The sequence below is a fragment of the Cebidichthys violaceus genome, unplaced genomic scaffold (assembly GCF_023349555.1).
Source record: "Cebidichthys violaceus isolate CVI_PGR_0920_01 unplaced genomic scaffold, fCebVio1.0.p SCAF_31, whole genome shotgun sequence".
Lineage (NCBI taxonomy): Eukaryota > Metazoa > Chordata > Actinopteri > Perciformes > Stichaeidae > Cebidichthys > Cebidichthys violaceus.
This window is the reverse complement of record NW_027176495.1, coordinates 1,847,105-1,862,320: the sequence shown is the minus strand read 5'-3', so window position 1 is coordinate 1,862,320 and position 15,216 is coordinate 1,847,105. Positions and strand designations below refer to the sequence as shown.

The window sequence follows — 15,216 nt, the reverse complement described above, 5'->3', positions numbered from 1 at the left end:
GAATTGTGTGTGTTAATTATGTGTATAAGCGTTAATCCTGGGGCCTTATTGATGATCTTTAGCATGTGTCACATGAGTGTCTTACTTACCGACATGCACCGATTATGAGACAATGGGCCCCTGATCACAAACACCTAAGAATCACTCTTGTCATTTTCAGAACGTATGATCCTCAAACCCTCCAAACAGATGAGGGGTACATGACAGATATGAAGTTTCAGAGGTCCTCCACTGAGCTGAGCTGGGTGTTAAGCGAGCACTAAGCTTTTTAAGCTGTGCTGACGGCGCCGCATGGCTGATGTTTAGTTACACAGCAGTGTTTAAGGAGAATGTCATTTCTCTGTGAGATAAGATCTCCGGGGGCTGATAGGAAAGGAGCTTTAAAGTGTGGTTAGTGACCAGCTGACGACAGCCTCTGAATGTCATGATTACTGGGCCGGGGTAATTGTCCCAGTGCCTCATCCCTCCCTCTCCTAGCACAAGAGCTGCCTGCGAAGTAGACCTGCAGCTTAATCCATCGCAGCAGCGGCGGCAACAGCAGCCAAGCTGTCACTCCAGCTTTTAGCAAAGGAGGAAGAGAGTGGATGCGTGGTTTAGCGAGAGAGAGAGAGAGAGACGGCGAGAAGGGAGAGAGAGAGAGAGAGAGAGAGAGAGAAGAAAAAGGAAGTGAGTGTATGTTCTGGGACACGAGCGTCAACAGGAGAGGCACCACAGATGGGAGAACGCACTAAAGATCGTCTCTCGTTTTACAACTCGTTCTTCAAATTGTTTGTTTACAAGCCGGTATGTTCGGTGTGTGTGTGTGTGTGTGTGTGTGTGTGTGTGTGTGTGTGTGTGTGTGTGTGAGTGATATCTGCATTTCTGCGTGTCCTCGTCTCTATGTCTTCCTGTGTGTTCTGTCCTGTATGACGGTGCATGACCATGTCAACACTGTGTGTTTGTGGCCATGTATGTATGTGTGTGTGTGTGTGTGTGTGTGTGTGTGTGTGTGTTTGTTGGCTGCCTGTCCTGGACCTCGAGGTTGTTGTTTGCTGCTCTATCGGACTGAGCCAGAGCCATAAGAGGAGGGGAGGCATAGGAGGGAGTCTCTCTGTCCTCCCTCATACCCGTTCCTCCTTCATGAAGAAGACCAGAAGTTATTAGCGCATGAGACAGCTAATTCAATTAATTAACGTCCATGTGACCACAGTTTATCTTAACAGTCCGGTCCAGAAGAGCAGACAGCATTGTTTATGAAGTTATAGAGAGGAAAGAGAAGGGTAGTGGTGCAAGAGAAGGAAACGAGGTGTTGTGATCGATCCTGTGTTTATCTCATTTTCTTTATTCCTTTGACAGCAGCAAAAGGACACGGCGGAGAGCTCCGGCCGCATTCCATGTTCATCCCGGGACAGTACTCCACCTTGGGTAGAGTTGGGAGCGTCAACTCAACGCTCCGACGTTCAGAGACCAGAGACTCCGGCTGCCAGACAGAAACAATCAAGATTGTACCCCCGTCCATGAGACGAATCCGGGCTCAACGAGGACAGGGAATCGCTGCTCAAATGGCCGGCATTTCTGCTTCCTCCTCAACGGGAAGTATCTCCGTCTCGAGCAGCGACGGCTCCGGGATCTTGATGCTGCCTCAGTTTAACAGAGATCTCTCCCGTTTTCACAGTCTGCCCCGACAGGGAGCCAGGGTGTCCCTCAGCGCTGACCCCATTTATAGCAGCACCCCCATCAGGTCTGAGGAGCAAATTACGCCTCCGAGGCAGATTGGCAAGCTTCAAGTTGATGATACAGTGGTGCACATGAGAAACGCCCCGAGGACAGGCACCCTGCCTCGGCCTAAGTCTCAGGAGGTGAGGGGGACACAGGCCAGTGATTGGGGTGGTGGTCCAGCATGTGTAGTCTCCCCTCATGCTGCCTATTCCACCTCACTCATCCCCAACGCCACCCTGTCGAGCTCCTCTGAGGTCATCACCCTCAACACCTCCGGTCAGCTCCCCCACTCCCAAGCATCAGCTTACCCCACGGCTCGACCGCTCAGCCTCGCCTCCTCCGCCAACGCTGACCCCAGAATCTCCAGTCCAATAGCCTTCACCCACAGCTTCACCTGCCCAGCTTTGGCCACTTCCACCCCACTCACACACCAAAGGGTGGCGGTCCGGAAGTCGCAAAACCTGCTAGTGAGTCGGGGCTCTCGGACAGCAGCATACACAGCCACAGCACCTTGGCGCCCACACCTCCATCCTGTCTGCCGGAGGAGCAGTGGATCTACGACACGCCCGAAAACGTGGTGGTTCCACACCGTACTCTGACCTCCAGCTGCTCCATTCCTGTAAACCAGTTGTATAGCAGCCTGGATCACTCCTCCAGGACCACTACTGACTCCAGCTCCCTCTATCCCAAGACAATGATGGATACTACACCTCCATGCACCTGGACTCAGGCCTGCGCTCTCGCAGCCATGGCAGCGGGCATGGTGCAGCACCCGGACGGGCCACCAGGCACAGCATGTACGAGTGCCGCGAGGTGGCCAATCGGGAAGACTCTGTGAGCTTGTACAGCGACCGCTCGCTGTCCCGCAGCATCTCCCTCCGCAAGGCCAAGAAGCCTCCTCTGCCACCGGCTCGCACAGACTCTCTTAGGCGCAAGACTTCGGCTAAAAAGCCTCTCGGGGGCGTTAGCGCCGTCGGCGGTGCTAAGGAGGCAAACGGAGCCATGCTCAATGAGACTCTTATTGCCAGCTTGCAGCAGAGCCTCCAGATGGGGCTGAATGGAAGGAAAGGAAAAGGGGCTTCGCCTTCTTCACCCTCTCACAGCCCGAGCAGTGACTACGATGACCCTTGGGTGCTACGGCCACGCAGCCAGAGTAGCATCAGTGCAGGTAGCTCTGCGGCATCGCTAGCAGCTAACGCCAACTGTGGCGGTGTGTCGAACGTTTACTCGCTGTGCCACGTGACGCCGGCTCACAGCGACACCAGCAGCTTGCGCTCAGAATACGCTGATTCCTGGGGTTACTACATGGACTACCCCCGGAACCACGATCAGAGGGTGCAGACCCCTCCGGTCCATGCCACGGACAACATGTCGGCTGGGGCTCACCCAGGAGAATTACAGAACGGAGGTGAGCATCTCAACAACAGCCAGGCCCCTGGTGCTCCGGGCCAGGAGGGAGGGGTGGCAGTGAAGCCCAAAATGGCAACGTCCTCACCGGACAGGGTGCACCGGCTGACCTCCCCATCTAGCGGATACTCCAGCCAGTCCAACACCCCCACAGCTGGAACCCCAGTGCCCTCGTTTGTCAGGTCCATGTCTCCCTCGGGCAGCCGGCCAAAGCCCAAAGTGCCCGAGAGAAAGTCCTCTCTCCTCTCTTCTGTATCCATGTCCTCCTCTTCCACCTCCCTTTCCTCCACCACCTCGGACTCACTTAAGAGCTCCGGACCTCCTCCTCCGCCACCTCCACCCTTGCTCCTCTCCTCCTCAGCTCCCAACACCCCTCTCAGCCCACCTCCACCCTTCCCTCCCCCTCTACCGCCTTGTTCCAGTGCCGGCACTGCACCGCCAGCTCCCCCGTTACCAACCACCCCTCAGACTCAAACTCTGAGCCCACCCGCTGCTTGCTCCACCTCCCCAGAATTCCCTCCTCTTCCGTCCCCTGAAATGCTAATCCACCCCAGTTCATCCTTCAATGGGAGCTTCAGCCCTCCCCCTCCACCCCCACCTCCCATCCCCTCCATGGGTCCCCCTCCACCTCCTCCACTGCCGGCTTTTGTCCCACCTTCCCCATCTTTTGTGAAGGCAGTGAAAGATGCTCCAAAACCAGCTCTTTGCAAAAGCCCTACAAAGTCACCTAAGCCCCTGATCACGCCGCTGGCGCTGCAAAGGGTGCAGCTCCGCTCCGTTAAACGGCCAGAGAAGGAGATTAACGGCGAATCGGACCACACCGAAGCTCAGGTTCTAAAGCCCCAGACCCCGGAGACGTCTCACCCCCTGGAGCAACCTACTGTGACGCCCGGGTCAAACCGCTCCCCAGAAGAAGACTCGCGCAACTCCTCACCATCACCCGTGTCGAAGCTCTTAGAAGAGTTGTCTTTAGACTGCAGTATCACACATGACACACCAGATAGCGTCGTCATAAATGGAAAAGCGGAGGATGAAAGTTACTTTAACTTAAACAGAAAAGAAAAGGTTGAAGGACGGGAATCGATGCCCAGTCCCCAACAGAGCCCTGTCAAACGGAAGCCCCCAGTGGTCTCCAAGAAACCCCAAATCTCTTTCCTCCCACAATTCAATGAACGGGTTCCATCTCGGCATGAGGATACAACCAGCCTGTCACAAATAGAAGACCAAGTTGATGCGCCGCAACGACAAATACAGAAAGAAAAGAAGGAAGAAAGTGAGCGACAGGAAGAAGAGGAGACTTCAGAGAGCTCAGAGCTTCCATCAGAGAGCTGTGAAACGACAGTAACCCAGAAGGAGTCGAGTCTTGACCCCGGACTATACACCAATGGAGAGGCCCAAGAAGAGGACGAGGATGAGGGAGATGGAACAAGTAGCACGACTGGATCCATCAGCTCCAAGGAGGACGACACCAGTGAGTCTGACTTAAACACTTTTTGTTATCATCAAATCAAAGTTAGACATATATAACGTGTGTGTAGAGAGAACACTCATTTTAAATGTGTCAGTCAAAATCTTCATTTACTTATTAGTTCAGCTCATTACTATAATCCTATGTGGTCAGTGGTGCTGCTGCCTGCGAGCTGTGCGGCCAGCTCCTCAGGCAGCTGTGAAATTCATTTTGCCTTTCAAAGCAACAGATCCAGACCTGAAACCACGAGTTCTTAGAGGTTTGAAAACTGTGAAAATAGCGCAGGAGAGACGGCTTATCACTGGGACAGCACCGCTCTCACTCTCTCTTCTACATGTTCATATGCAGACATCTCTTGTTGCTATTGCCCTTCATTTTTCCCGCATTGCTTTTTTTCCTCTGCCCCCCCCCACTCCACTGTCTACTCGACTCCTCTTCGCCATCCATCCTTATTTCCAAATATCCATTTTTGCCTTTTCCTCTTCTTTGCTGTTAATCTTTCATCCTCAGTCTGTCCTACTCAGCCCCTCTCTCCTTCTGTCCTGCTCCCTATCTATCCTTTTTTTTCTCTCTCTCTCTGGGATAAGAGGGGGGGGGGAGTGTCCAGGGGGGCTGCTTTTTTGTGGTTGGAGGGGAGGGGGGGAGGGGCTCTATCGGATCGGAGGGGAGGGTAACAGATCTGGTGCGGGGATGGAGGGGAGGATGGGGGGAGCGTAAAGTGAGACTGCCTGCAGCAGCTCAGGCAGTCGAAGCGCAGACGTGAGCGCGGAGGTTGACAGGAGGAGGGGGAGGAGGAGGAGGAGGAGGAGAGAGGCTGAACAAGAGGAGAAGAAAAGACAGGATATCTAGAGACCCAAAGAGAATGTAAGAAGACAGTCCAGCACCTCCTCCGTACCACTTCAGATTCCATAGACAGCCAGGTTAATGCGACTAGATGCTGCATTCATGAGTGTGTGTTTCACTGAGTAACCCTGAAGTGTGTGTGTGTGTGTGTGTGTGTGTGTGTGTGTGTGTGTGTGTGTGTGTGTGTGTGTGTGTGTGTGTGTGTGTGTGTGTGTGTGTGTGTGTGTGTGTGTGTGTGTGTGTGTGTGTGTGTGTGTGTGTGTCTTCACTCTCCTGTAACTGTGTGTGTGTGTGTGTGTGTGTGTGTTTCTCTGTCTCAGGTGAGGTGTTCTACTCCAGTACGGCCGAATCGTCTCCGGTCCCGTCAGCCAACGGGGGCCCCGAGGAGAACATGGTGACCCCGACTCCCACGCGGCCCCGAACCACAGAGGACCTTTTTGCCGCCATTCACAGGTACCATGATGCATTTCTCATCTTCATCGTCACTTCTTCATCTACTCCAACTTCTTTACTCCCAACCCGCCTCAACTCCTTATACATCATTTATTCCACTGAGCTAGATTATTTCATCTCTAGCGATCGGTTTGCTGTTTGTTCTCCTCTCTTCCTCCCCCCTCCTTCTCTGTCAACATCTCACTTCCCCCCCCCCCCCCCCCCCCCCCTCATAAACCACAATGTATCACCCTGAAGTCCAAGCTCCTTCGACCCCATGGTTTCTCTCTTTCCATCTCCTTCCCCCTCCTCTCCCTCTGCCCTCCACCTCTCAGTCATAACTTTACCCAGCGCTGTCCCATCTGCAAGCATGCACATCCGTCACATAGCTGGAGTCTCCAGAGTGGCGTTTTTTTTTTCTGTCAGTGAGTCGGTAGCCACATGTTTATCAAGGCATCTGTGTTGGTAAAGTCACATTAGCGTTGCTCATTCTCAGCAGGAGGAAAAGAGGCGGCTGCTTCATCCATTATTTAACTACTCGACACCCTCGTGTCCTAATCTAGGTTAGAGGCCACCAGAGAGATTTGTCGTTCTCCCTCTCTCTCTGCTTCCATCTCTCCGGTCCTCGTACACACTGATATATATATATATATATATATATATATATATATATATATATATATATATATATATATATATATATATATATATATATTGCATACGTGCTCCTCGCGCTTCAAAGGCAGGACACATAAATTTCGCATGCAGCCCGCCAGTTTGTGTTTCACGGTCACGTGCGCCGGCGGTTGGACTTCTCTTGAGCATCGCAGGATTTAATTTCACGGGATTTTATTTCTGCTGGCGACAGATTGTTGATGTATTTATGGCGCGCGCGTCACGTGTGCGAGCGGCGATTTATTGTGCCGTTTAATTGGATGACGGGATTGTGTACGCGTGTGTGCTTAAACCTCACAGTGGAGCGGTTTGTTTGCCTCCTTAGAATAGAATGTTTAGAATCATTTTACATGAGTGGGAAGCGACGACGGAATGGAGAGTTGATACATTGTTTTGAACTATCAACAGATTGAGACATTATGTCTGAATGTATAGTTTGTGTTTCCTTCTTCTCCTCTCTGACACGTCTCCTCTCCCCTCATCACCTGTCCGATACCTTTTGTTTTCAACTCCGTCATTTCGCCCCCACATTCCTCGTCTTCTCCCCCCGTCTCTCTGGAACACTCTAAATGAATTGCTCTTACATCTGCAGCATAAAATACGAGCTGTCTGCAGGGAGACGCTCCAAACCAGACGTGACACAAACACAGAGATCGATAGAGCGCTCTGAGACGTGTCTTAGATTGCAGCCTGGTTTACCTCGATAACCTAGATCCGGTGCGGCCGTGAGTTTAACACACCGTGAGTTCCGTATGCAGCCGTCTTGGTTGGCTGAGTTCAGGTGTGTGAGTGTGTGTGTGCACGTGTAAATGTTGTGTGAGAAAGGTCTTACGTAATGCAGATGAGCTACTGTGGCGAGGGAGCTCACCGGGGACGGCGCTGGATGTAGGCTGAGTTTATGTCACCGACTAAAACGCAGTCTTTCTGAAACAAAAATCAGATTCCCTCACAGACCATCTCGAGTTCTCCGTCTCGTTTGACCTTCACCAGTAGATTCAGCTTATTTGTCCCGTATGAAAGAACTGTTTTCTGTAGATCTAATCTGAGGATTAAGGATTTTCCTTCACTGCTCTTTTTTGCTTTTTGCATCACATTGCTCTCCATATCACAGAATCTCAATTTGTGATGCCTTTAACCATCTCTGTCTCCCCCCCTCTCCCCCTCTCTCCCTCCTCGTGCAGAGGGGGCATGCAGTGGGTGGGAGCATCCTTTCTAGAGCGGTGCGAAGTGGCAGGTAGCCGCTTCCCTTTTAATTAGCGAGCCTTGTTTCTGCCATCGCGGCGATGCTACCTGTGGATTAGCAACAGTAATCCCACAGTGCAAACCCGCTGGACCACAGATTAATAAGGCTGTTTCCCCTGCTAGCCCTAATCCCCGGTGTTCTGCCCGTTGCAGCTGTATTGCTATGCTTTGGTTGTAGGAGTTATTGACAGTGCGGGCTGAGCGGTGCAGTCAACCACTCCGATACACAACCCCCCCCCCCCCCCCCCCCCCCCCCCCCTTCCCCCGTTGAGAGGAGGCTGAGTCGTCCTTGTGTGATTAAAACTGCTTTGGGCACTTTTCCCAGTTTGTGTTTTTGATTAATTTCATTGTGCCGCGTCTGAGCTTTGCTGCAGAGTTGCAGCGTCTGCAGCTTTTCTGGTAAAAACTCATTGGATTCCTTTAACGTAAATGTAACTCTTCTCATTGCCCTCGCTTTATTATTTTTTGGAGCATCCACGCCACTCAATGGTTTTACCTCTTTCAAGATCCGTGCTGTGACGCATGACTGCTGGGGGCAGTGCTGACATATGGCAAATTTGGGACAGACTGAGGCGCGTAGGCCAAGTATTTGAAGAGCATCTTTTTTTTTCTTTTCTTTTTTAGCTACTACAGCGCTGAAACATTCACAAGGTTCCTGCTCATTTATATGGAATCCCATATTCTGCAGCCTGATTTCAATTTGAATAATTGGATTTGATGAAACTGCCCCCATCCCTAGCATTTCAACTCGCTCTTCCATCAGTTCAACATCTAATTGCCCCTAATTTATTCAATTTTTTTACAAATTCAATAACCCTGCTTGCACTCACTCACTTTGCAGAATGACGAGCGTGCCGTTAATCTGCTTATCCACCATTTTACCCTAGGTCGAAGCGCAAGGTCCTGGGTCGCAAGGAATCTGAGGAGGACAAGTCCCGGGCCGGGAGCAGCCCTCAGTCTCCACCCGCCACTCCGACAGGCGGGTCCCCAGTGACGGTGTCCCCCTCGCCTCGCCCGCCGGGCTCCATCCAGCGCAACCTTCGCAAGTCCTCCACCAGCAGCGACAGCTTCAAGGCCCTTCTCCTGAAGAAGGGCAGCCGCTCAGAGACCAGCTTCAGGATGTCGGCCACTGAGATGCTCCGCTCCACCGACCCTCGCTCCCAGAGGCCGTACTCGGAGTCGGCGTTGGACTACCCTGAGGCCTCGCCTTCCTCCTCGCTGATGGCGCCACACAGCCCCTGTAACTCCCCCAGCCGTGGCAAGAGAGCAACGGATGAGTGGAGCCGCTACGAGGCCTTGGCCCTGTCCTCGCCGACGTCGCCGTCCTTTTCGATGAGCGGGTTCAGGTACGGGCGCTCGCGCACGCCGCCCTCTGCTGCCAGCAGCAAGTACAACGCACGCAACCGGATCCTCAGCAGCCCAATGACGGTGATCTGTGAGCGCGAGGGCGAGCTGGCGGAGAGCGAGTACGGGGACACTGCAGAGAGTCTGTCCACACCCTCTGCTCAGACTCTCCCTCTATTCAGTAACTCCAATGGCACTTTATCTGACGAGAGCAGAAGTTAAAAAGCAAGGACCGCCCCTTCGATACAAGGAGCTGAACTCACTCGTCATAACCAGGTAGGGGGCAGGAGGAGGAGCCAATAGAAGGCCCTCCAGAGACACCTTCCCGAGCCCCGCCCCCCTCGGCGTCGCCTCCGAGGCAGTTAAATGTCAGGCGCTGGTGTGAGGTCAGAGGTCGCCCCGTCATGGACCAGGCTGTATCTGCTGCATTGCTCCCATGAATCTCACTCTGTCCTTCGTTTGGTGACTCACCCATTGTGTTCAAAGAACGGCGGTGCTTTTACGCCCAGTTTGTTTCCATTTGTGTTGCTTTTTTTTTTTTTTTTTACTTTTATGTCATTAACGTGCAAGAATCTTTTAGTTTCTTTGAAGGACGAGGAGAAGGCAGTGAGCTGAAGAAAGTGAAACGTCTGCTGTGGTGCTAGGCGGTAGGAGAGAGTGGAATGTAGAGGCGTGCTGGACGCTCTCGCCTTGTGGATCTTCTCAGCTTCTGCTTCTCTTCTGTTGGCTCTGGAAAGTGTTCGAGAAGCGTTGGCTTCAAACAGCCCATAATATCGTGAAAAGAACCCGGAGGAGGTGGTGCAACACTCCGCTCCACAGTCCAGCTTCAGCTGCGGTTATCGGCGGGTTTTGCTTGCTGCTCTTAGGTCAGAGGGTTAGTTTGCGGAGCTGGAACGTTCAGTGGAAGTGCAGAGGGCTCAGTGCTGCCACCTAGTGACGGCCAGGAAGTGAACAGCTGTACAGCGTAAAGAGACTCAACCAAAACTTTATAAAACTCTGTAAAAAAAAAAAGGCTCATAAAACCTCTATTAGATGAATTTTAGTTTGTAGATTTTGCATTGTGCATAGATCGTTTTCTTTGTTTGTGACTTGAAAACTATGTTTTAAAGATTGTTTTAATAAACAAGTGATGTCATGACGTGTTTGGGAGTTAAGTATGAATCTATAACTGTAAAGACGGAGATGAGATGAGCAGAAGAACTCGTGTTACTGTCGGGGTCTTCTAGTGATCACGTCGGGGACCAGAGAGCTGAATGTGAACCTGAAGGGACCACAGTGTGACACCCTGCATGCAGCCCAGGACCACGAGCTTCTTGGGGCTTAAAGGACTTCTATGCTTCTGTTGACCTCTCTGCTAACTTTATCCTTCTGCAGTTTCATATCATCCTGTATGTAAATACATAGAGAAAGAGGTTTTAAGTATCATTTTGACTGTACATTTGTAGAGCCCTGTATTTGCTGGTTTCCTGTTTCTGTAGCTTATTTATTTTCTCATAGCAGGACTGTAGACGGTGTGATCGGAGTCAACCAGCTGATGGAGGCACAGGGCCACATTCATCTGATCCCACCAGGCCTTTACTTTCATTTAAAGGTGCTTTATAGTGACACAATAATGCAATAACGTTATTATTTATGCTAAAGCCTTCTACTGCCCTTAATCTTGAGTCATGCGAACCCCAGGCCGCTGCTCACAGCTGAGTAAATGTGGTCTCCTGAGAGTCATACACTGAGGTGACTTAATAACCTCCTAACAGCCGTCACACCCGTGGATTAATCGCCTGTGACCAAAGTGTGTCTCCAAGCTCCCACACCTGAGCGCTCTGGAGCGCTCGTCTCATGACGGGACAACGTCTCGATCGTAGAGAGGACAAGACGGGAGGACAGAAGAAGAAGTTGGAGTGGAGCTGCGAACGCTCTTGTGTCTGTCTGTAATAAAAAACAAGGTGATATTTAAAGAGCGAGTTCTGTGTCATTTCTGTCTGTCTGTCTGTCTGTCTGTCTGTCTGTCTGTCTGTCTGTCTGTCTGTCTGTCTGTCTGTCTGTCTGTCTGTCTGTCTGTCTGTCTGTCTGTCTGTCTCTCTCTCTCTCTCTCTGTGTGTGTGTGTGTGTGTGTGTGTGTGTGTGTGTGTGTGTGTGTGTGTGTGTGTGTGTGTGTGTGTGTGTGTGTGTGTGTGGTGTGTGTGTGTGTGTGTGTGTGTGATTCACGGTCATCTGACAGCCCCAGCACCCTAAATCGCAGCCTCATTAGCTCCGTCGCCATGGCACCCATACTCGTCCATCATCTGGAAAGCAGCAGACGTTTTACCCCCCCCCCCCCCCCCCCCCCCCCACACGGCCCCATCGGTTCTGTCTCCTGCTGGACGTCCTATTAGCACACACTGCATCACAGGCTCAGCCCACAATAGACTGCGGGGCGACTTCCTGCTCGTGGCCCACGACTGAAACCTCGCCGCCTTTTATTTTACTAAAAGATAAAGTTAAAATAAACTACCGGTGTTTGGAACAAAGCAGCGAGCCTCTTTATACATTTCCTATCCGCAGCAACATTTCACCTCACTGAGCACGGCCAATGACATCGATCTGACCGGTGAACAACAGACGAAGTGTGTGTGTGTGTGTGTGTGTGTGTGTGTGTGTGTGTGTGTGTGTGTGTGTGTGTGTGTGTGTGTGTGTGTGTGTGTGTGTGTGTGTGTGTGTGTGTGTGTGTGTGTGTGTGTGTGTGTGTGTGTGTGTGTGTTTTCAGAGGATAAAATAGGTGTCATTTCTGCTGAGCTTCTGAACATGATATTGGGAACAATCGTGCCATAAATAAACAGATGGACTCAGCAGACGTGAGCCTGACGGAGAGAGAGAGAAGGTTGGAGAGGATGAAGAAAGGTCACAACGATCGGAGAGTGAAAGACGGCCTGTTTGTGATTCAAACGTCACTAAATAGAGACGACGAAAACACAGTTACACGACGAACGTGGAGGTAATAAATGATCAGAATCATTTGACGCTGAGATATATTTATTATTAATTAGATCATACATTTTTCATTCTTAAACATTTAGTGGGGAGTAATATCTCCCATGATTCATACATTAGTGCAGTGCTTATGTCATCATTCCCTCATTAAGTACCCAGAACACACGTTCTAGTACATGATGATTAATATGAGTTAATGTATAAAAGGATGTAAACTTTGTTATTGTCTCTCACCAGGCACCACAAGCGTTGGTGTGTGTCGGCTTCAAATCACGAGCAGATAACTACAATCATGAATTCACGATGGTACGACTGGTCCAGATTCACAATGACTCAGTCGCTCATCCGTCATGAGTGCGATAGCGGCGACGGCGAGTGACGTCTGAGATCAGATAAACTGACATTCACCAACATTTTGAGTCAAACTGACGGACAAGAGACACAACCTGCAGTCTGAGTCTGCAGGAGACCAGCGAGGAAGTCAAAAGATGGCTTCATGTTTGTAAAATAAGGCGTTACAGGTCTCTGTGTTCATTCGTCCTGTCCAAACGGATCAGAGACATCATCCTGAGGCGATTACAGAGTAAGTTCACTGAGTTCACTGAGCTGCAGCAACACAAAGAACCTTTAAAAATAACTGAATAAATAGAAATGAGCGGATTTTCAACAAGTCGTTCATTAAAAAACAGGCATTTGTGGTTTTTGTCCAGATGACCGAAACGTTTCCTGACTACTTGGCTCCACCTGCTGGTGATACTGTCCCTCTGCATCTGTAAGGTTTATATGAATATGACGACCTCTTAGACTGTAATCATGTGTTCGGTCTCTTTGTCAAGACTTATAAAAAGAAAGTATAATTCAGTAACCTTTCATCAAACTAAATAAAGCAAATAAAGACAGTAAGACATGGAAAAATGTATATAAAAAGTATTTTTTCTTTCTATAATAGAACTGATTTTGATTCCCTTTGGACACGTTCTGTGCTGAGTGTTGTCAAATGATCATGTCATTGTATTCCTTCTTAACTGGGACTAGTTGACGGTTCTAGTGGGCGACCCTTAACCTTGCTGCTCCTGCTCCTGCTCCTTCTTGAGGACCCAGACCTCGTTCCTGCGGTTCATGAGCTTGAAGGGACTGTCGTACCCGGCTGCGTAGAACGGCTTGTCGACGTACTGGACTCCATCTCTCTGCAGGCTCTCCATCAGCTTCAGGAGCTCCTCACGCTTCAGAGTCTCATTGGAAAAACCACCAAACGTCCTGAAAGAAGGAACAAGAGGATGTCAGATTTTTTGTTTTATGGTGTGTGCAACCAGGTGGAAATATTTAAAAGAACCAAAGCATGACTAAAGAGTTTTGCACGATGAGCCTCGGCTGTACTCTACCTGACATAAGCCGTGAACTCCTTCCTGTTCTCCAAGAACACCTCCGGGTCGCTGGGCTCCGGCGGACTGTCCTGGTGCTCCTCTGGGACGTAGAAGGACACGGTGAACTGAGAGTCGCACGCCGGGCCGGCTCCAGGGTCCACGCGGCACGTCACAGGAGCCGTCATCTCCACCTTCGCCTCTGAGGAAGTAAAGCATTCATTTTACACAAAGAGCTCACAGGTGACCGGCGTACAACGTGAAAAGAAGTGAACCCTCAGACAAACCCTCAGTTGCCAGCTGGTGGATCTGAGCTTCAGTAAATAATGAAACCTGAGCAGATGGTACACATAGAAGAACAACGTGAGGAAGATGAAGAGGATGAACAGCAGCTTCACCCTCCTCACGATGCAGACCGCAGTAGTCCACAGCACGCACGCACGCACGCACACACACACACACACACACACACACACACACACACCGCTCTCATACATAATGCAGCTGTAAACTGCTGAGTAAGACAAAAGGCAGCAGCGCCGTTACAAACTGCTGAGCAACAACTAAAGTGCACTTTTTTTTCCTTTTTTTTTTTTTGACTCTTGCATTTATTCATCGACTCGCTTGTCTTCACGCCAAAGTTACCCAGAACTTCACTCTGCAACATTTCAACATTATTAACCTGACTTTAGGAACAAACCGGATGAAACTCACTGTTGTGATTGTTGCCTTGAATGTAGCTGAAGAGCTTGCGGAAGCCGGTGTTCATGGCCGCATCCCACTGCGTCCCGCTCAGAGTGGTGCTGACCCAGTTGGTGGCATGGTAGGTGCGAGTCTCATAGTCTGGTTCCTGCAAAAACACGCACACACGCGCACACACACACAGTCATGTATTGAGTACTGGTGATTATTGTAATCAATTAACCATCTACGTCACTTTCTGTGAACTGAATGTCGTCTGTATTTCCCCACGTTGGAGGTGGTGGAATTGTTAGAAGTCACGAGTTCTACTGTAATAAGTGACATGAAGTCACTTGTCTCAGTCACCATGACAACCACCAGGCCAGAGGTTTACTGTCCTGTTATACGAGCTACTCTGGAGACTCCTACCTGTTTGTCCCCTGCTGTGTATTTCGGGGTCTGCAGTCCAGACGAGAACAGAGCTTGTCCCAAGGTTTTCATCATGACTGCTGTGAGGTTATGACCCACAATGTCTGTTTACGGAACAATAGCAACATTTAGGACGTTTTCCAACCAACAGTCAGGATGAATCGTAAGGCATTATAAAACCAAATGAAGGTTACATATATAACCTGCTAGTCTCATGCTAGTCACGAGACTAGTCATTTCAACGCACTTTGTTTACAAAACAACTGTAGAAATACAGGTAATAATTCAGAATCGACTCTGTCGTTATTTTGTTGAAACAACGTAATAACCTGTTAAAGTGTAAAACTACTGAATAATATAATACAACATAATTAAAGTTACCTGTCGAGTTACGCTTGTGTAAACCTGCCGTCAAGGTGTGGAGCACGAGCGTGAGTGTTTGTTTTCACGCGATCGCTTCGTGTTACATAAACCGGAAATAGGATGGGCTGAGCGAGTATAACCTTCACAATAAGAGCTCGGATCTTTAACGTCCCCGGTCACTGAGGGAGAGAAGTTCAATTCGGCCACAATTTCAAATTAGTTTGGGTGAGTTCGAGTCACTGCAAATTCTATAAACTATACTATGACGTGTTATGAATTATTATACTATGACTTGTTATGAATTAT

At 50.0% G+C, this 15,216-nt stretch overlaps 2 protein-coding genes across 2 annotated transcripts in view; one reads left to right on the top strand and one right to left on the bottom strand.

The window, feature by feature from the left end:
• LOC137882371 (NHS-like protein 1) overlaps positions 1 to 11,064 on the top strand; it is an 83,874-nt gene extending 72,810 nt beyond the window's left edge. Inside the window, 5 exon segments of the mRNA XM_068724649.1 lie at positions 1,336 to 2,112; positions 2,115 to 2,381; positions 2,384 to 4,576; positions 5,737 to 5,869; positions 8,653 to 11,064. Coding sequence (XP_068580750.1) covers positions 1,336 to 2,112; positions 2,115 to 2,381; positions 2,384 to 4,576; positions 5,737 to 5,869; positions 8,653 to 9,331 — 4,049 coding nt within the window. The 3' untranslated portion in view covers positions 9,332 to 11,064.
• Positions 11,065 to 12,100: 1,036 nt separating this feature from the next.
• Positions 12,101 to 15,015, bottom strand: hebp2 (heme binding protein 2). Its single transcript, XM_068724529.1, has 5 exons — positions 14,929 to 15,015; positions 14,548 to 14,651; positions 14,152 to 14,287; positions 13,459 to 13,639; positions 12,101 to 13,333 (listed from the first exon to the last, which is right to left on the bottom strand). The coding sequence occupies exons 2-5, from the start codon at positions 14,620 to 14,622 to the stop codon at positions 13,135 to 13,137; spliced, it is 591 nt and encodes a 196-aa protein (XP_068580630.1). The 5' UTR covers positions 14,623 to 14,651; positions 14,929 to 15,015; the 3' UTR covers positions 12,101 to 13,134.
• Positions 15,016 to 15,216: the final 201 nt, after the last annotated feature.

What these genes read in the sequence shown, in the direction of transcription:
- hebp2 (XM_068724529.1), bottom strand. Translation starts at nt 14,622, where the DNA reads ATGATGAAAACCTTGGGACAAGCTCTGTTCTCGTCTGGACTGCAGACC. An exon ending in ACACAGCAGGGGACAAACAG is followed by an intron (nt 14,288 to 14,547) that starts GTAGGAGTCTCC and finishes GTGTTTTTGCAG; the next exon opens with GAACCAGACTATGAGACTCG. An exon ending in TCAAGGCAACAATCACAACA is followed by an intron (nt 13,640 to 14,151) that starts GTGAGTTTCATC and finishes TTACTTCCTCAG; the next exon opens with AGGCGAAGGTGGAGATGACG.